At 40.4% G+C, this 20,321-nt stretch overlaps 1 protein-coding gene across 4 annotated transcripts in view; it reads right to left on the bottom strand.

Moving 5' to 3' along the window:
• Nucleotides 1–42: 42 nt before the first annotated feature.
• The window catches only part of IL18R1 (interleukin 18 receptor 1), a 39,245-nt gene continuing 18,966 nt past the window's right edge, over nucleotides 43–20,321 (bottom strand). Inside the window, exons 6-12 of one of the 4 annotated variants that reach the window (XR_448476.4) lie at nucleotides 16,645–16,707; nucleotides 12,508–12,628; nucleotides 9,445–9,584; nucleotides 7,208–7,369; nucleotides 4,287–4,445; nucleotides 1,566–2,254; nucleotides 43–643 (exon numbers count right to left, since the gene is read on the bottom strand). Coding sequence is in view for 3 of the 4 variants with exons in the window: in XM_007118514.4 (XP_007118576.1) it covers nucleotides 1,899–2,254; nucleotides 4,287–4,445; nucleotides 7,208–7,369; nucleotides 9,445–9,584; nucleotides 12,508–12,628; nucleotides 16,645–16,707 (1,001 nt within the window). In the remaining variant the exon portion in view is untranslated. Of the gene's footprint in view, nucleotides 2,255–4,286; nucleotides 4,446–7,207; nucleotides 7,370–9,444; nucleotides 9,585–12,507; nucleotides 12,629–16,644; nucleotides 16,708–20,321 lie in introns of all 4 variants that reach the window. The other 3 variants (XM_007118515.4, XM_007118514.4, XM_055089023.1) reach the window with 3 other exon arrangements.

Raw genomic sequence — 20,321 nt, 5'->3', positions numbered from 1 at the left:
GCCATGGCTCACGGGCCCAGCCGCCCCGCGGCACGTGGGATCTTCCCGGACCGGGGCACGAACCCGTGTCTCCTGCATCGGCAGGCGGATTCTCAACCACTGCACCACCAGGGAAGCCCCTCTCATTTTTCTTTGACTTTCAGTAGTATCTACCACAGCTGTTTTATTATTTAAGTTGCCTGATTTTATTTTTTATTTTATATTGGAGTAGAGTTGATTTACAATGTTGTGTTAGTTTCAGGTGTACAGCAAAGTGATTCACCTGATCCATTCTTTTTTAGACTCTTTTCCCATATAGGTAATTACAGAACATTCAGTAGAGTTCCCTGTGCTATAGGGTAGGTCCTTGTTGATCATCTACTTTATATATAGTAGTACCACAGCTGTTTTAAACAGTCTCTGCTTTAAATTTTTCTGGAACATTCATGCCGCACCCATATCTTCTAACCAGCTTTCCAAACTTACCCAGCTCTTTCCTTTCTCTGTAAGGCTGCTATTTATCACTCACTCAGTGATTTTCATGAACAGACCTCGGAGGCCGTCAAGAAGGCCCAGTACTAAGGAGACAGATATATGTCTTCCAATGTGAAAAGTTGCAGACGTCCAATGCAGATATGCTGATGTGTTGCTCCTCTATGCTTCTCTGTAAGAATGAATTGCCTCAAGTCAATACTGCCTTCCTTTCCAGATCTTGTTCTCTTTACACTGCTAAATAACGGACCTAGGTGATAATTAATAACAATAACAAAAGTAGCAATACCAACACTTATTGAATGTTAAGTTTGTGTCAAGAACTGTTGTAAGAGCTTCATTTGTATTTATTCACTTAGTCCCCCTGTACAGTTCTTATAAATTCTAATGTTACAGATGAGGAGACCGCATCACAGATGAGTTAGAAGAGTTTCCGGAGATCACAGAGGAAGCGGTAAACCCGGGATTTGAGCTCAAGTGTCTTGGCTGCCATGCTGCCTCCACCCAAAGGACATTTAAAATCTGTCATCTTTTAAAAATCAAGCAAGTAACCGTCCTTTTTTGGCTGTTGAATAACTCATCTGATCTGGCACCCATCCTGTGTCTAAACATTTATGCAAAATCAACAAATGTTTTAGACCATTATTTGGAAAGACCCAGAAAATTATTTGAATTAAAATTTGTGTCTGGCATGAAAGATTAAAAAGTTGTTTTGAGTTCCTTTTAAGAAGTTCCCACAAATAGGTCCAATTAAGCAAGCCCTCTGCAGCATCTTAGTGGGGTTTCAAGAACTGTAGGCCTGCGGCTGTAGCCAGGATACATTAATGCACGTGCTCTGAGGCTGAGGCCCTGTCACAGCAGCTCACACCTCACTCCCTGCTCTGCTTGCAGCCCTGTCGGTTCTCCCAGACCCCCACCCTGCACCCCGCATCCCAGGCACCGTCAGAGGTGGTTAGAGGTAGGGAGCTATTGTGGGTTCATGAAGGCACCATTCCAGTTCCTGTGTCACCTACTGGCTTATAGAGAAATGGCACCTTGTGAACTTAAAATCCTTCCGTTCAATTGTTAGCACTAAAAATCTCTTAAAGACATACCCTTAGTTTAAGGCATAAGTTATTCTGCACCGTGTGCAGTCTCACAGTTGCTGGATATGAGATTGAGCAGAGTGCCTGCATCCAGTTATGGAAGAGGAAGAAACAGGAGACCCATTTCTGTTGAATTGCAGGGTCTTCTGAGAGCCCACGACTATAGCTCAATGTTTAGTCTTATCCCCGGCAACCTAATGACACGTTTCATCTTCAGACTGTGACTAGGACATTCACAGAGTAGAGTGAAGTATGTCAATAATGCCCTTCGTTATCCACAGGCTCATACACTCAGCCCCCAGACTGCCGAGGGTTCTTTCTGCTGTTCAGCTTTTCTGAAGATCAGGGCTGCGCAAAAACAGGCAAGACTTCTGCCTCGTCTCTATATGGTTTGACTGCTTTTGCGGGCATCAGATAAAGAAGATTCTTCCAGAACCTTGAGTTATAAGACAGAGATTTATCGGCCTGCCACTTCAGAACTCTGTGGGATTTCAAAAGCTTCAGTGATTGAGGCAAGAAAGTGAAGTCCCCGACTGGGGTAAATTCAATTAAGATGATTTTAATTTTCCTTTCCACTAGTGCTTCATGGAGTCCACTCTCAAGTTCATACCTGACTTCATTAGCCATATAACTTTTACTCAGGACAATGATCAGTCTTCGGCTTTTCTCTATCAATGAATGGATTTCATCAACGACAGCTGAAAATACAAGAGGTGGCAGATTAAGAAAACTGAAAGGGTGGGCATGAGATTAAAATCATTTTACACAGTCCTATTTTGTATTAACTCAAATTCACTAGTAAGTTTTTCTTCGAGATAAACCATCAATTCTCAACTTTATATGCCTATTAAAAAAGCAGTCATCTACGCAATGATATAATGAACACCTAACTTGGCACTTTCTCTGTGCCATACCTTCTTGTAAATATTTTATGTATATTAACTCATTTAATCACCATAATGACCCTATGAAGAAAGAATTGTGATCACCCCCATTTTACAGATGAAGAAGTCAAAGCGGAGTGGTTAAGTAACTTGCCCAGAGTCACACGGCTAGTAAATGGCAGAACCAGAATCTGAACCCAAGTGGTCTGGTTCTGGAGTGTATGTTCCTAACCATTCCACTATCTTGCCTCTTTACATGGATGGTGGAACATGCTAAAATTTGAATTAAAAGATTTTTTTTTAAATCCTGCCATTATTCTAGACCACAGGTTGATAATTTTTTTCCTGTAAAGGGGCCAGGTGGTAAATATTTTAGCCTTTGCGGGTCATCCAGTCTTTGTCACAGCTACTCAGCTCTGCTGTTGTAACTCAAAAGCAGCCACAGACCACACATGAACATATGTGTGCAGCTGTTTCAATAAGAGTGGCAGGCTGGACTTGACCTGTGGGTGGAAGGCTGCCAACCTCTGTTCTAGACCTCTAGCCCTCCTCAGATAGAGTTCTTAGCCCAAACTAATCACAATCGAATATCCAAACATTCTTTATTTTTATTTAAGCACTAAGAAGAAATCTATTCTTAAAATGACTCCTAGAAAAATAATGGAAATATTGGGTTGGCCCAAAAGTTCTTTTGGCTTTTTTCGTAACATCTTATGGAAAAACCCAAACGAACTTTTGGGCCAAACCCAATATAATAAAACTGATGTAAAGTCAAGCAGAAATACTTTGTACGTGACAGAATGTCTTCTTAGATACAAAGAGTGACGCACAAAAATATCACAGTGTTGAATGCATCTGACAACGTGGCATATTATTCCTTTTGAGAAGTTATCTATTACTAAAAAGTATTCTCTATTTCTGATTTGTAATATTTTCCCTTCCTAATTTGTAACCCAGGAGGGGAAAAAAAAACCCCACAACTGTTTCTTATTTCCTACTCTGTCCTAAATGCCCAGCTTAGAATTTGGCACAAGGATGGTGCTCACTAAATGTTGGATGAATGAATGACTGATGGTAACTATGAAGACATTTGTATTGCATCATTTGTGATGCGCCAGCATCCAAAATAATTTGACGTCAGATTCCAAATCTCTGGAAGACTTCAAAGCTCTGGAAGACTTTCAGAGAAAACATGGAAATGTTACTAAATTTCTTTGATTTTAACTGTAATATACTTCAATATATGTGTTATAGCCATTTGTATTCACATATTAATTAAAAAATAAAATTTCACAACTAAATTATTCTAGGAACCGCCAATCTCCTTTTATTTATCCTTTACCATCAGTCCTAATTTCTACTTCAATTTTCTCACCAATGTTAACGCGATAAAGAAGAAACATTTTCTGGTAAGAATTAACCTGTTTTATAGTCCAAAGGATCACATATTAAATTAAGAACTGGTTCTGCTGTTCAAAATATCATCAAAAGAGGCATTCTTACTGTGGGGTATTTCTAGATAAATGCCTCATGATAATGATTCTGGACCTGCTTCTGAGAATGGAATGCCCACTTCCTTTCTCCAAAGACTCAGAGAACTGTGAAGCCAAGTGACGAGATCAGGTCCCAAGAGGCCATTTTTGGAAACAGTGCAATTTTCTCATCTTCTCACTACTGCTTGTATTGATTTAGCTGGTTATTTCTGGTTTAGAGGACTACTTCATTTGTTTGTTTTTAAGCAAGCAGAATAGCCTTCTGTAAGGCTAAGCTCTTCATCTTCTAAAAGTAAAGATGAAGTTAAAGATGAAAACTCCACTAGCTTTCTACCTGATATTTCCTTTCTTACCTCTTCCAGGCACCACATCCCGTTCAAATATGCATAACTTATACCCAAAATGTTTCTCCAACACCCTGGGCAAAATCTCCACAGCAAAGGTGTGCTCCTCTCCATTCTCGGGCCGACATTCTTTTAGGTAAGACACAAAAGCATCGTACGTTTTCCCATCTAGGAGATAAGGTTGACTCTTTTAATTAGTGTGAAAATAAGGGTTTATTTAAGTACAAATCTGAGCGAAAAGTTCTGAAAAATGGGAAAAGAATCATTGAAAAAGAATAGTTAAATACAGCATCCTCACCTCTAAATGCATCAAACAGTGCGCATTAAATATGTGCAGTTCTTTGTATATTGATCATACCTCAATGAAGCTCTTAAATAAAAAAATAAAATATTTTTCATAGAAAACAAATAATTCTATAACTTAATGACAATTTAGCTCAAAGCAAAGTGAATTAACTTCGTTATTTTTATATTAGTAAATTAGAAGTTGTAAATGTGAATAATGAATCTATAAAAACTCAAAGGAAAAATATGAAAATTATTTTATGACTTTGAGGGGTTCAAGACTTCCTGGGAGAAGTAACTGTAGCTATGAGGGAAACAGCAAGAGAACTAGAGTTAGAAGTGGAGCCTGAAGATGTGACTTAATCGCACGATGAAACTTTCAATGGATGAGCAAAGAAAATGTTTTCCTGAGATGGAATCTACTCCTGGTGAAGATACTGTGAAGATTGTTGACATGACAACAAAGGACTTAGAATATTACATAAAGTTAGTTGATAAAGCAGCAGCAGGGTTTCAGAGGATTGACTCCAGTTTTGGAAGAAGGTCTACCACGGGAAAAATGCTATCAAACAGCATCCCATGCTACAGAGAAATCATTTGTGAAAGGAAGAGTCAATCAATGCAGCAAATTTCACTGTTGTCTTACTTTAAAAAATTCCCATAGCCACTCCAACCTTCAGAGGCCGCCACCCTGATCAGTCAGCAGCCATCAACATCGAGGCCAGACCCTCGAAAAAAGACCCAACAAAAAGATTATGACTTGCTGAAGGTTCAAATAATGTCTAGCATTTTTTAGCAACGAAGTATTTTTAAGTTATGGTATATACATTGTTTTTTAGGCATAATTCTATTTTACACTTGATACACTACCCTATGGTGTAAACATTTTTTTACATGCACTGGGAAACCAAAAAATTCATGTTACTGACTTGATTGCGATATTAGCTTTATGCAGTGGTCTGAAACTGAACCCGCAGTATCTACAAGGTATGCCTGCACATTAAAAAGTCTTCCATGTAGCACACCACTATCAAGAAAGTCAAAAGCACACCACTATCATCAACCTGGGAATAATATTTGCATTTTATATTATAGACAATAGGCTAACCTCCCTAAAATGTAAATAGCTGCCTAAAATGAGCAAGCAGAAAAAAAGTCAACAACCCAGTAGAAGCATGGGCAAAGAATATGAATGGGTACTCTGAGAAAGGAAATACAAATGAGTCTTACACGCATGAGAAGTTGCTCATACTTTTGCACAGTAAGCAAAATGCAAGTGAAAACTACACTTCGATACCCCTCAGATTTTATCTATCAGATTGGCAAATATCCAAAAGGTTGTGGGTAAGGCTGTGAGAAAAAAATGTACTCCTGTCCTTTGAAGGTGGTAGGCAGTAGAGAAATATGGAGTACAAATTGGTAATATCAATCAAAATAACAACTGTATCCACCCCTGCACTTCTAGTAATTCCACTTTAGGGAGTTTTTCCTTCAGTTACACTGCACACCTATGAAACAAGAACTGTACTAAAGTTATCCACCACGTCATTTCTGCAATAACAAAAGGTCTTAAGCAACCCAAATGTCCATCACACGGTGACTAAATAAACAATAATACATCCACAGAAATAAAACACTGTGCAACCCTAAAAAAGGAGAGATTTTATAAACTCATATGGAAGGGTATCCAAGGTATAGTACAGCAAAGTTCAGAAGAGGGCACATAGCATGCCAAGATTTGTCTTTTAAACAGGAGTGAAATACGATTCTCTATTCATATTCGTTTGGATACACTATCAATGTGGGATGGGGTGGGAAACAGGCATGGGACAAGTATACATGTATAATTTCTAAGACTTGTGGTGTTTGAACTACGTATGTCCTACACACACACACACACACGGAAACGACAAAAGCAAGTGCAATGGATTAGATTGATTTTTTAAAATTTGGTAGCTATTTTGAATCTTGAGGACTTCTAGTCACCTGCAAAAATAGAGAAACTGAGACAGTCACCAGATAGAAGTTGGAGTAGATGAAAAGTGGCAGATCTAGGGGACTGGAACTCAGGTCATTTGGTGTGTACTTCGAGGTTCTTACAAGTACATCATGCAGCCTCCTTTGCCAGGTTAAAATAATGAACCATAATACAATTCTTTTTTTTTTTGGCCTTGCCGCGTGGCACATGGGATCTTTGTTCTCTGACCAGGGATTGAACCCGTGCCCCTGCATTGGAAGCACAAGGGTCTTAACCACTGGACAGCCAGGGGATTCCCAATTCAATTCAATTTAAATGACCTTTATTGAGTGTGAACTTTGTAAAGGCACCAGATGGCGTGTGAGCAATGACATTCAGACACACAGTCCCTGGGCCTAACCATCTCACAGGGCATTTAGAAGGACACGACACACATGCATGAAACAATTAGAGAACAATTTTTGGCAACAGATGAGTAAGCACAAGAAAAATTGGCCCAGACAACATTCATAACGGACCATTCGTTCAGATCAATTTTTCTTGTGGAAAACTTCTACCGCCAATATGTCTACAATATAATCAAAATGAGGTGAAGATTAATGTTTATTTATATAGCTTCTTAATAAAACTGTAAAATAAGAAACCCCAGCATGACGACATTCGTTACCTGTTAAGGTTTCATCTCTTCCCAAGAAATGTCTATAAAATAGAACCAAGTCAACTCTATAAATGGCACCCACGGTCACTAGGCACACAATGACCACTGAGATCAAAACAGCTACGATCATTCCTCTAGTGAAGATGTGGCCGGGGATGTCAACTGGGTCTTCTAGAAAGAAAAAGAAAATGGGAAAAATTAGAGAAATCTCACCAGCATCTTTCGCCATCACTCTGTGGTGGTCAGCTTTTACCTTTAACACAAATCTACTTGTCTACCCAACACATTCCATTGAGTTACTCTGCAGTCCTGCCTTTAGTCTCCAGTGGTGACCTCTCTGCTCCATAAAAATGTGTACAAGGGTATTCAGAGACGTGAACTGAAAGCATTACAATGTAGTCTGTCCACACTTTTGGAAGTTGGATCTCTAGGATGATAAGACACTGGGATGAAATTCAGAGGGACCCACGCCTAAACCTCAGCTAGCGGCTTGGGAACATATATGGAGGCGCAGAACCTTGAGAGAGCAAGCACTGAGCTGAGTCTCTGTGGGCTCCAGCCTGGCTCCATCATCTACTTTGTATCCTAGGGAAAGTCACTGACGCCCTAACTCTTAGTATTTCACCTGTACACATAATACAGCTATCAAGCTAGTAATATTTTCTCCTTCACTTATAGGGTTGCTGTTTTGGAGGAGGGTTAAATATTACACATAAGTAGTTGACACAGTGCCTGGCACTCAGCTCTGAGAATTTTTGTATATTTTTATGTGAAAGTGTCCTTTGAGAAAAAAATTACGTTTCCTAGATTGATTCAGTTTATGCTCATTATGGACAACATGAGATAACACAGAGGAGTATAAAGGATAGAATAATTATTTAATAACCATCCCACAGTGTGGCAACGGCCACCGCCAACATGCTAGTACATTTCCTTCCAGGTTTTGTTTTTTTTCCCTGAAAACATTTACTTAGTTGGAACCATCTGGTGATCACTCTTTATTCCTTAACATTATATTATGAGCATTTCTCTAGGTCTTTAAAATTATAATTCATACTATCTCAGTATTTAGATCGACTGAAATTTTTCATAAATATACATAATGCTGCAATGAACAGAGGCATAAACCCTTATCTATGTTTCTGATTATTTTCCCAGAGTAGATTCTAATGGAGGTGGGATTTCTAGGTCAAAAAGAGTAAGCATACATAAAACTCTTGCCATCTTGACACAATTTTAGGGATTATCTTTCCAGTAAAATTAATTATTAGGATGTAAGTAAGCAATGATCGTTGCTTAGTAAGTGAACTCTGAATAAAGGCAGCCCCTGGGGTTCCTGCATCTCTGAAAGGCTTGCATATCTATGACTGTGCTGCACAGATACACACACTCTCTCACGCTGGCCCACACACTCCTCCAGGGATAATGGTGGAGTCAAAGACCCTATTCCCCACACAACATTTGTGAGCCCAGCAGAAGGAAAAAATGATCAGGGTAGAAACATCTATGGCAGAGATAGCACAGCCATGCATTGATCTAGGACAGTTTACAGAACTACTTCTGAGCAGCTCCTGAGTCTGTGGCCCTCGGTTGGACTGTTTTGGTGGAGGATGGAAGTTGGACCGTTTGGGTGGAGGATGCCCTCCATCAGGTAGGCACTGAAAAGCTCTGAGTCCAGTGATCAGAGCCATCAACTAACTGTCCACTTGCCAAGTCCAGGGACTAACCCAAGAGAGGGAAGCCTAAGTTAGTCTTTGTTGAACGAAAGACCACACCCAAGGGCCCCTGTGCCCAGGGCCCAGCTAAGGTAGGGTGGAGGCGGCAGTTACTCCTGGACCACTGGCCTCATCCTACACCGAGCTGCAAACTTCCCTCCTGTTGTTCAGAGTGTGCCAGAGCTGCCCGGACCACTTCCCCTGTGACTCTCACCCACCAGCATCTCCAACCCTGAGCTCTACCTACCTCCCCTCTCTGGGCCCCTGGCTGCTACGCAGGATTGGAATATGATTGAGAGCAAAAGAATACACTTGAGGTTTTCATTCTCTGCTTGGAATCAGGGCACAGGGGATTGCAGCAAGGGATGAGCACCAGCTCTGCCACTGAACGCCTGTGACACAGGGCAAACCCTTCACCTCTCAGGAGCTTGGTTCCTGGTGTGTGAGATGAGGAAGTGATGAGCTACGACAGGTCTCTCAGCTGCAACATTCTAGGTTTCCACAAACTGCCAAAGATAAAATTTCTCACACCTTTCTTCAATAAGATGAAGCTTTTGGTGTCTATGCCGCCCTCGCTGGCTGCAGTGCAATTATATGAAAAGTTTAGATTGTTTTCATTAACCTTCTCAATTCTCAGTATTTTTGAAGCAAGCCATTTGCCTTCTGAAGTCCTGTAAGAGAGGAAAATGGTTTAGCAATAGGCTTTGTGTCACTGCCAACAACGTTACCCATGAAAGAGGAATTTGTATGCGCAAATACGTCTGCACAAAGACACGGCTCTGTGGACTCCAGGCAGTAGTCCCCTTCTGGTGGGTTCTCTTCAAGTGTGAGCCCCCTGCTCCCGGGGGGTCTCAGCCCTCCTGACACCATCTGGGGACGGCGCTGTAAACTGCCTAGAATTAAAATGCGGGGGAGGTAACTATGCTCAGTTGAAAACCCAAGAAAATATTCTCTCTCTCAATTACAGGCACACTTCATTTTACTGAGTTTTGCTTTATTATGCTTCGCAGATACTGCACTTTTTACAGATTGAATGTTTGTGGCAACAGGGTATCAAGCAAGTCTTTTGGTGCCATTTTCCCAACAGCATTTGCTCCCTTTATGTTTCTGTGTCACATTTTGGTAATTCTCAAACTTTCACATTTTTTCATTATCATTATATTTGTTAAGGGGATCTGTGATCAGTGATCTTTGATGTTACTATCATAATGGTTTGGGCATTTACTTTAGCAATAAAGTATTTTTAATTAAGGTATGTACGTCATTTTTTAAGGTGCAATGCTATTGCACACTTAATAGACTACAGTATAGTGTAAACATAACTTTTATATGCACTGGGGAATCAAAACGCTCATGTGACTTGCTTTATTGTGATATTTGCTTTATTGTGGTGGTCTGGAACTGAACCCTCAATATCTCCCAGGTGTGTCTGCGTTTTCCCCTGTTCCTCCTGTCCTGACTACTCAGCATTCCTCCCACTGTGAAGTCTCCACCAGCTGTGACAATGCTGCGGATCGTTAATACAGACGCAGATTCTATCAAGTTTGTCCTTGCAGTCCTAATGATCACTCTTCTTTGGTTCAGCATTTAAAATAAATTAAACCCACTATTCTCAGACACCCCCAAGCACATGAGAAATGCCAATTAAGCTGCTCAGTGAGGGTCAGAAAATGACCGGAGGCCACCAGGAGCAGCCAGCTCTCTTTCTCTACCAAAAGGGCTCAAGCCACCCTGTCCCTGATGCAGGGTAAATGCTCTTGATATCTGCCTCCCGCTAACGGCAGGCTCAGAAGGTGTGCGGTCAGCCAGCACTCCCAGGTGTGGTCGCTCACCCGCCAGGCCCCTCGCAGCTGGGATGTGGTACCCACCGTAGCCTCTAACCATCTCAAATGCATTTTAGAAGTCATAATTCTGTACAGAAGTCACCAACCCAGAAGTATCAACCATCTAACATCAATGTAAAATCCACAAAGAAAGCACCGAAAAAAACCCACTGAGAAGCCAAAATAGATGACATAAGTTCATGCACCCAGTATAAAGAAAGATTTAGCCTCGCTTAAGCCCTTAGTTTAGCTGAAGCTCCATTTCGAATAAGTTTGGTGAATTGGTCTTCTATGCCTCCAGAGATTAACAATGGATCATGAGAGGAAGGAAATGCAGGAATCCAGCGGGGGACAGACGCTGAGGACAAGATAAAGTGGCAGGATAGCCACGCAATCCAGCTGAGCCAACACTCCATGAGCGCTAATCACGCACCCGGTTCTGGGCGAGGGTGTAAAAAAAACCTCCCAAGTGCAGCTAAGGTGACAGACACCTTAGGACCACTGCTCACTAGAACCTGAGTGTATAGTTACCTTAATAATGACAGTAATGACCCAAAGCCACGCAGAAACACTGTAATGGCCGTAGGCTTAGCATGTGTTGTTTTAATAAGTATAACCATTCCTTAATATAGGCTATTTAAACTAGATGGCATTTGGAAATTTTTGCACCAACTCTGCCTCCTAGATATTTATATCTAACCATTGCCCTGTTTGCTTTTTCTAGCTGTTCTTAGTGTGTTTCTAATTTCCATTAACGGACTCTGACAGAAAAGTGCTGCCATAATTATGATCAGTGTCAATGGAGCAACAACGATGTCACAGGGCAGGAGACTGGTCATCACTTACATCTGACAATCTTTGGGGACCCTTCTGGACTTGAGAAAATTGCTCACTTCTCACCCTTAAGAAAGATAATCCCTGTAAGGAATGTTCTAAAAAGAAGCTCTGAACTATCTCTAAAGAGCAGGAAGCAGTGTCTGTGTCAGCATATCTCACGCCCAGCAAAGAAATCCACCCACCCCACTCCCCCTGCCACACACACAAAGCTCTCTTCAGAGGGCTATTTCTCTCTTTGTGATTTCTGGTCGTTCTCAAGTATCTTATAATGAATTATTTTCAACGATCAGAACAAAGAAATCTGTGTGTGTAAGCCAAGTACAGGGCATAGATCTGGACAGGTAGCCATAGATGGATGGCCTGCCTGTGTCCAGGGCTGCCCCCAGAGTCCTCAGGGAAAGGTACTGATGATGTGCTTTGTCACCTATGGCTACCCAGCGGGCCCCACGGTGACACGTGCACAACACAACTAGGCACGCCTACTGCACACAAGCGGCCCAGAATAACTTGTACACGTCCCAGGCTCCTGACCTGGTCTTTTCTCTGGTACACTAGTAAAAACAAAGCATTTAACACAATTTTCAAAATTCAAATGACAGTGGCCTAGGTAATCACTCTCTGATAAGATGCTTAGGTCAAGTCCCCATCCCCATCAGATCCTGACTGACCAAAAGCTACTTCTGTAAGGCGATGCTAAAAAGCCTCACTGACCTTCTTTTTCTAATTTAGGTCTCAGCAATAAATTTCTGCATAATGCGTCAGCCGAGAGTATGCGAATTATAAAATATGTACGTTATAATTATAAGTTAAACTCATCTCAAGCATCCTATCAGCCATTCAGGAGTCTGGTGTTTTTATCTCATATATATATATATATGATACTATACGATTTTTGTATATCATGATATATATTATATACATCACATATTCATACCTAATTCTTGTCCCTTCCTCTTCATGTACATTAGGATCCTTTCCATTTTTTTTCCAGATGTTCCAGTAAATCACATCCTTTTCATTCAGCAAAGCAGAGCAGTTGAGCTGTACATCTTTTCCTAGGTAAAAGTTGACAACCGATGTTCAGATTTTAGAAACTCAGGTTTCTCAAAGGTTGAAATTAATACAGCCAATGTATATTAACCTAATATACAATGATAATATAGAGCTGCATCTAAGAAAAAAAATGCCTTGTTCTGCAATTTAAAAAAAATTATAAATCAGAGAAATGAGGTTGCAATCACAGGTCATCACCAAACTATGAATTGGCTTCTCTTCAAATGTTTATGTCTAAATCAATTATTAAAACTTAGGATGGCCAGTGGACTTTCTTTTCAACCTATAGTCTAATAGGTAGTGTCAGGCCTACATACCCACTGCAACTTCTGGAAAAACAAAATGGATACAAAACAAAACAAAAATTAAATTAGCTAAAAATTAAAGACATCAAAGTGCAGGGAAAACAAAGAGAAACAGATGAACTGAAACTACGGTCAGGAATAAACTTCTTCCAGGGTGAGCTGAGATAGCCACCATTTTATTCCTTGAAGGAATTTGCTTTGGTTTGTACAAAATAGAGGGAATCTCATGGAGAAAAGAGAGTCCAGTGGAGATGCTGACAGCCACATGGGCTCACAGGATTATTGCCAAGGGCTTGGGCAGCATAGGAGGCTGGAAAGGCCTAATGATTTCTCCTGCAGTCTCATGGTACTTAGCAGAGTAAGTCCCACTGGAGGACAACACACACGTGACTGGAGTCTCCCCCCAACCATAAGAGATGAAAAGCAGGTTAAATCCAACAAACCTGCATCCTAGCTACTGCTCAGCTCAATTCCTGACTGGACTGAGATGATCAAACCCTCACATTACCTGCCTAACAAAGAAAAGGCAAACACTCTTAGGGAAAAGTAATACAAACTTCATTCACCTTGGTTGTTTTAGATACAGAAAGATCAACAACAACAAACAACAACAACAAAGAGAGACATACAAAAGGGCAAGAAAAGGGGACAATAATCAATAGAAAAAATAGGTAATAGAAGTTGACCCAAAGATGATCCAAATGCCTGACTTGGCAGATAAAGAGTATGAAATAACTAATATAAATAGGTTAAAGAAAACAGAGGAAAAGATGGACAGGTAGATGAAAAGATGGATGTTTTCAACAAAGAAGAGTAACCTATTTTAAAAGAATCAAATGAGCAACTGATAACTGAAAAAAACATGCATTTAAGAACTCACTGGTTTTAACAGAGACTGAGCATAAAAGAAGTCAGGATTGCTAAGGCTGAATACAGGCCAAGATCAAAACTAAAGTACAGAAGGGAAAAAAATAAAAAATAAGAGAACAAGAGCATAAGAAACAAGAGCATAATACATGTAATTGGAGATCCAGAAGGAGAGGAGAGAAGAAAGGGGCAGAAGAAATATTCAGACATAATGGCAGAGGATTTCTCCCAAATTAACTAAATACATCCTTTTCAGACTCAAGAAGCTCAGAGGAACCCAAAGCAGGATAAATGCAAAGAACACCACACCCGGACACATCAAAATCAAAGAGAAAGAGAAAATTTTGAAAGCAGCCAGAAGAAGAAGACACATCAAAGTACCAACAATAAGACTAAAGGCCAGTCTTTCAGCAAAAACTATGGAAACCAGTGAACAACAGAAGGGCATCTTTAAAGTGCAGGAAAAAACTGCCAACCTAGAATTATTGAAAAAAATCTTCAAAATTGGAGGTAAATAGAGATATTTTCAAGTAAATAATAGCCAAAAGAATTTATTGCCAGCATAACCACACTGTAAGAAATGCCAAAGGAGATTTTTCCCTCTCAAAGAAAAATTATCCCAGATGAAAGCAAGGACATACATTAAGAAATGAACAGTGCAATAAAGGACAAACATTTGGGTAAATACAAAATAATTTTTGTGTTTAAAGCAATAATAATGCCAAATTCTTGTGAGTTTTATAACATATGCAAGAGAGAAATACATAAAATAGTAGCTTAAAGTGAGATAAGAGGATGAATGAAATTAACTGTTGTAAGGTTCTCACGTGTCTGCGAAATTGTCAACGTACTAATAAATGCATTTGTCTTATTGTAGTAAGAGGATATATATTGTAATCTCTAGGAGAACTACTAATGAAGAATACAAAATGGTATAACTAAGAGGAAAACAAAACAGATTAAATAAAAAAATATTAATCTGAAAGGAAAGGAGAATAAAAGGAAGAAATAAGACATAGGACAACTGGAAAACAGCAAGATGAGAGGTCTCAAACCAACTGCATTAGTAAGTCATTAAATGTAAATGTACTAAACACCATACAGACTGGATTTCAACAAAGATCCAAATATATGCAGTTTATGTGAGACATATTTTGTGTATAAAGACAATGAAATGTTAAAAGTAAAAGGATGTGAAAAAAGATAAAACATGCCAGTCCCAAACAAAAGAAAACTGGTGTGTCTATCTAACATGAGAGAGAGTAGGGATTGGGAAAAGATGTAGTATGATAAATAAAGAGAGAAATTTCATACTGTTAAAGTGTCAATTCAAGAGGCAACAATTTGTATGTGCCCATAAGATAACCTCAACATACATAAAGCAAAAATAGACAGAACTAAAGGATATATAGACAACTTGACCATCACAGCTGGAGATAGTAACATCTCTCTTGGCAACAGATAAAGCACACAAACAATTAGTAAGGATATTGATGATATGAAGAGTACCATTAACCAACTTCACCTAATTGATATTTATAGAAGGACTAAACCAAAATCTGCAGAATACACATTTGTTTCAAATGCACTTAGAACATTCTGGTCCAAGTAAGTTACTACAAATTTTAAGATTTAAATGATACAATGTATACTCTTAGACCATAATGGAACTAAACTGGACATCAATAACAGAAAAATAACTAGAAAATCCTCCAAATATTTGGAAATTAAGAAACATAAGTAATCCATAGATGAAAGAAATATCACAAGGAAAAATTTTAAAAATAGTTAAAACTTTGAACTGAATAGTTATGAAAATATGGCATATCAAAATTGTTGGAAACAGCTAAACAGTGATTAGAGGGAAATTTAGAACTTAAAATACACATACTACAGGAGAGGAGAATTTAAATTAATTCTCTAACTCTCCATGTTTTCAAAAGAAAAATGAGGTGCAAATTAAGCCTAAAATGAGAAGAAGAAATAATAAAGTTCAGAAATCAATAAAACTAGAAAGCAGGCAAGCCACAAACACAAATGGCAAAGTGTCCAAGCTACATTGGGCATATGTGGTCATATACATGACTGTGGCCATCTGTAGTCAAAAGGTGTGTGCTTTGGAGACAATCAACAGGATCAAATGACAATCAACAACAAACAAACAATGTAAGAAACTTGAATCTCAGCTCTGCCCCTTTCCTGGGGTTTAACTTCAGACAAATTACTTAACCTTTCTGAGCTTTGGTCATTTAATCCGAAGCTTAAATGGGAACAATACCCCTCAGAGTCGCTTTGAGGATTTAATACAATAACATATTTCAGTTACCTAATACAATACTCAGTTTAACATATGTGAATTTATTCTTCTCCTTCCTTCCTTTCTCTTTTGAAAGAAATTACTCAACTGGACATATTGATTCATCAAGACCTGTCTAAACAAACCCTAAATGTAGAGTCGAGTCCACTGATTCAAAGTGAACCCATTAATCAAATATTCAAACCACACAATAAGTTTGAATCATTTCTCCAGAGTATTCTCATTGAGTTTTCATATTTAAAAATGATCATAGATACTATTAGAGAAAAGCCACATACAACGTGACTAAAACCACAGGTCTGCAAACCACAGGCGCTTCCATAATCTTTTGAACAGACTGTTAACTGTAATTATTACTAAAAAGGGCCACATCAAACAATGACAAGGTTTTCCTGCTTTTTCAATATTCTTCAGTAAACATGGTATGTGTTATGAACACAATGTTGATCAATAAGGAACCAGATTTAGCCTTGGAAGACTATTATGACCCCCGTTCACAAATCCAAAATATATGTATGTCAAAATATACCTAATTCCACTTTAACATGCGTAAGCTTTGGTCCAAGAAGAGCTGGAATTATATTACTGTTGTCTGAAAGTGAGAAAAGAAAAGAAAAATGCATTCGTGTTACAAGGAGTTTTGCTAAGACATCTGTTGTAATACACTTATTATTCCAGGTAACCAAGATTCTAACAGTCATCACTTTACATTTACTATTTAATGTATTTTCATTAAATAAGGGTTGCAGGGAATACTGGTCGTTGTTTCACTTTCCATCAACTCAAAGCTCACCTCGCTGGAGAAAGCACACTGAATTTGGTCTCCCCTCAATTCCAGCCTCTGGCTTCTGCCACTGCAGATAAAAGCCAGAAGAAGACGCTCATCTGGGGAGACAATGAACTTTAGGACTTAGAGGATGCAAAGTCACTGGGATATGCCTTTCTACTCTGCCTTTCTTCTTTCCATCTGCTCTCAACTCAAGATAGATTTATTAGGTGCAAGGTCAAGACTCAGGTAGGGTAGGCAAGGCACTTATTCTCAGAAGCCTCCTGAGACCCTCCCCTGGCAGGACAGTGAGAGGAGTGCCCCTGGATGCCTCACTTGCCTCACCTTCGTCCCGGCCCTGCTGGGGTGTCCACTCCTGTAAACTCAGTTCTACTTCTGTTCCTTAGTGACCTCTGACCCAGACTGGAGGTACACAGATATTCTCCACCTCAGCCCCATTGAGTAACACTTAGGAAGGAAGCAATCCCCCAGCAACCTCCCACTGAGGACTATCCCACAGCCTAGGATGCTAATAACTGCAGAACATGGACAGCCCTGTGGTCCCGCATTCACATGGCTATGTAGTCCAGTCCTTGCTGCTCCTATTATCAGCATTGTCAACTTTCTTCATGACCTGGACTCTCCCTTCTAAGTACTTCCGGTGCTTCTGGGGCATTTACAAGTAACGTCCGGTGCATCCCTGCTGGGGGCTCCCAGGCGCCCAGCAGATGTGCTTGCTCGTGAGGACTAAAGGGGACTCAGGTGCTCTCCTGCAGCACCCACGCCCTCCTAGGCTCTCCCAGGAAGCACGCGCTACAGAGTGAAGAGCAAAGAAGGGAAAGAAGGAGTAATGTGGGCAAGGATACAGAAAGAAACTAGTGTAGCAAAACCCCAGGGTAAAGGACTTCCCTGGAGGTCCAGTGGTTAAGACTCCGTGCTTCCACCGCAGGGGGCATGCCTGGTCGGGGAAGTAAGATTCCACAAGCTGTGCAGTGCAGCCAAAAATAAGTAGATAAATAAAAATTTAAAATAAAATAGTTAAAAGACAGAGATCTTTAACTACCTTCATAATAAGCTGAGAGGTAGATCATAGATAATTAAAAAAAAAAAAAACAAACCCAGGGTAAGAATCTCTTCCGGGATTCAGACTCTGGGCAAGACTAGAATTCACATCGGCAGGAGGAGCTGGAGGAACTGCTGCCAGACGAGGATCTAACCCTCAGGTTTGAGAGCACGGAGGAACAGAGGTTGCTTCAAGCACACAGCGGCAGGAGGTGGTTTTGAGTATTGGAGAAAATTGCTACTGATTCTTTTTCTCTTCATTGATCTTCTTTTCTCAGGAATTTGGTGGGAGTCCTGGGAAGAGGAGGTGTAAAGGACATCTTTATGGAAGGACATCTTTGAGAAAGGATGCCATCTACTAGAACTCGAAGTATATCATGAAGAACCCAGAGCAGCACTGGGTTTGTAAAACTGGTGTAAAGGGTACAATCCTACTGAAGGTAACAGAAGGAAGAAGACACTTCAGTGTGTGCCCCTGGCATGTCTAGTCTACCTATGAATGTACTATCCCTGGATCAAATGGCACAGAGACTGTCAGCTGCAGGAGGAGAGACATCAGCAGATCCGCCAGAGCGTGAGATGAAGACAAAACGCAGAGGCCAGATGGGTTGAGTGGACTGTGATCCAGAGCAGTGATGCTTCCCACATGACAGCTCAGAGATCTACACCCGTGAGCACAGACAAGTAGGCGCTCAGTCCCGCTGTCCTCAGCAGAGGCCATGATACCGCCTGATCATCCACTTCAACTCTAAGCTCTACATTTTAAAAGAATGGTGGCAAAATTCACCAAATCCAAAGGAAAATGGCCAGGATGGTGAAGAGTCCTGACATCCTGTTGAATGAGGCACGACTGAAGAAACTGTTCCTATCTCAGTGCAGAACGATCTTGGAGGTATTGCGGGTTCTGTCCAGACCACCACAATAAAATGAATATGACAATAAAGCGAGTCACACAACTCTTTTGGTTTCCCAGCACATATAAAAGTTATGTTTACACTATACTATAGTCTATTAAGTGTGCAATAGCATTATGTCTAAAAAACAATGTACATATTTTAATTTTAAAATAATGCTGTTGGAAAATGGCGCTGATACACTTGCTCAGTGCTGGGTTTCCACAAACCTTCAATTTGTAAAAAAAAAAAAAAAAAAACCAACAGTATCTGCAAAAGTTAATAAAATGAGGTATGCCTGTAATTCACTCAACAGACATGTAATGAGCACATGTACAAAGGGCCAGCTGTAAGTATAGGAGAGACCAACAAGAGGAATAGAACACAGGTTAATCCCTTCTTTCCAGGAGCTTCTCATTCCAGTGACAGAAACAGACATGTCATCCGATTCTGACAGCAACCAGAAATAAGAACAAGAGGGCATGGGGGCACGGAGGAGGACGGACATTTAGCTGAGTCCTGAAAGACACAGGTGGCGTTCTCCAAGAAGACGAGGAAAACAAGATGGGTGGTTAAGACAGAAGAATAGCGCGTGGGGCAGTGTGGGATATGGGGGGGAGGAGACGGGAGACGGTAACACTAAGCTGGTAATAACAGAGCTTTCCATGTCCCTGGTACCACTATCAAGGCTCTACACCCTCACTCACTCAGTCCTCAAGGCACCCCTATGAGGGATGACTCAACTCATTACTGTCCCATGTCACTAGTGAGGAATGAGAGGTGGAGAAAAACTTAGTCATTTAACTCACCCAAGGTCACAAGCTCACAGGGTTCAGTGAAAGTATCTGGCACAATTCCTGGTCTTGTGCATGCTCTTTCGATAATGGATATTCTTACTGTTCCTTCCAAGAAGGAAGGAAAGAGGAGCTCACGGGCAGAAAGCAGAGATGGACGAAGGGAGGGAGTTGGTGGTGGAAGTGTCAAGGGACCAGAGATGTAGGATTTATATGACATTAAAGAAAGTCAAACTGAAGAATTTAAGGTAGATAAATAGAACTTATTGAGTTTAAGAATTTAGTTATGGGATACCCGGGTTATGGGGCATGACAAGCAGGATAATGCCCCCCACCAAAGGTGTTCACATCCTAACCCCCAGATGCTGAATATTATACCTTACACGGCAAAAGGGACTTTGCAATATGATTTAATTTAGGATTTTCGGATACAGAGGGTGTTCTGGATTAGCCAGGTGGGCCCAGTGTAATCACAAGCATCCTCATAAGCAGGAAGCAGATGGTCAGAGCCAGAAAAGGAGATGATGAGATGAAGGAAGAGGTGAGAGAGATCTGAAGATGCTGCACTGTGGGCTCTGAGGATGGAGGAGGTGGCGTGCACCAAGGATGCAAGGCACCTCTAGAAGCTGCAAAAGGCAAGGAATCGATTCTCCTCCAGAACCTCCAGAAGGAATGCAATCCTACCAAAACC

Source organism: Physeter macrocephalus, chromosome 12 (genome assembly GCF_002837175.3).
Source record: "Physeter macrocephalus isolate SW-GA chromosome 12, ASM283717v5, whole genome shotgun sequence".
Taxonomy (NCBI): domain Eukaryota; kingdom Metazoa; phylum Chordata; class Mammalia; order Artiodactyla; family Physeteridae; genus Physeter; species Physeter macrocephalus.
Note: the sequence above shows the minus strand (reverse complement) of the source record. Positions and strands in the feature narration are given on the sequence as shown.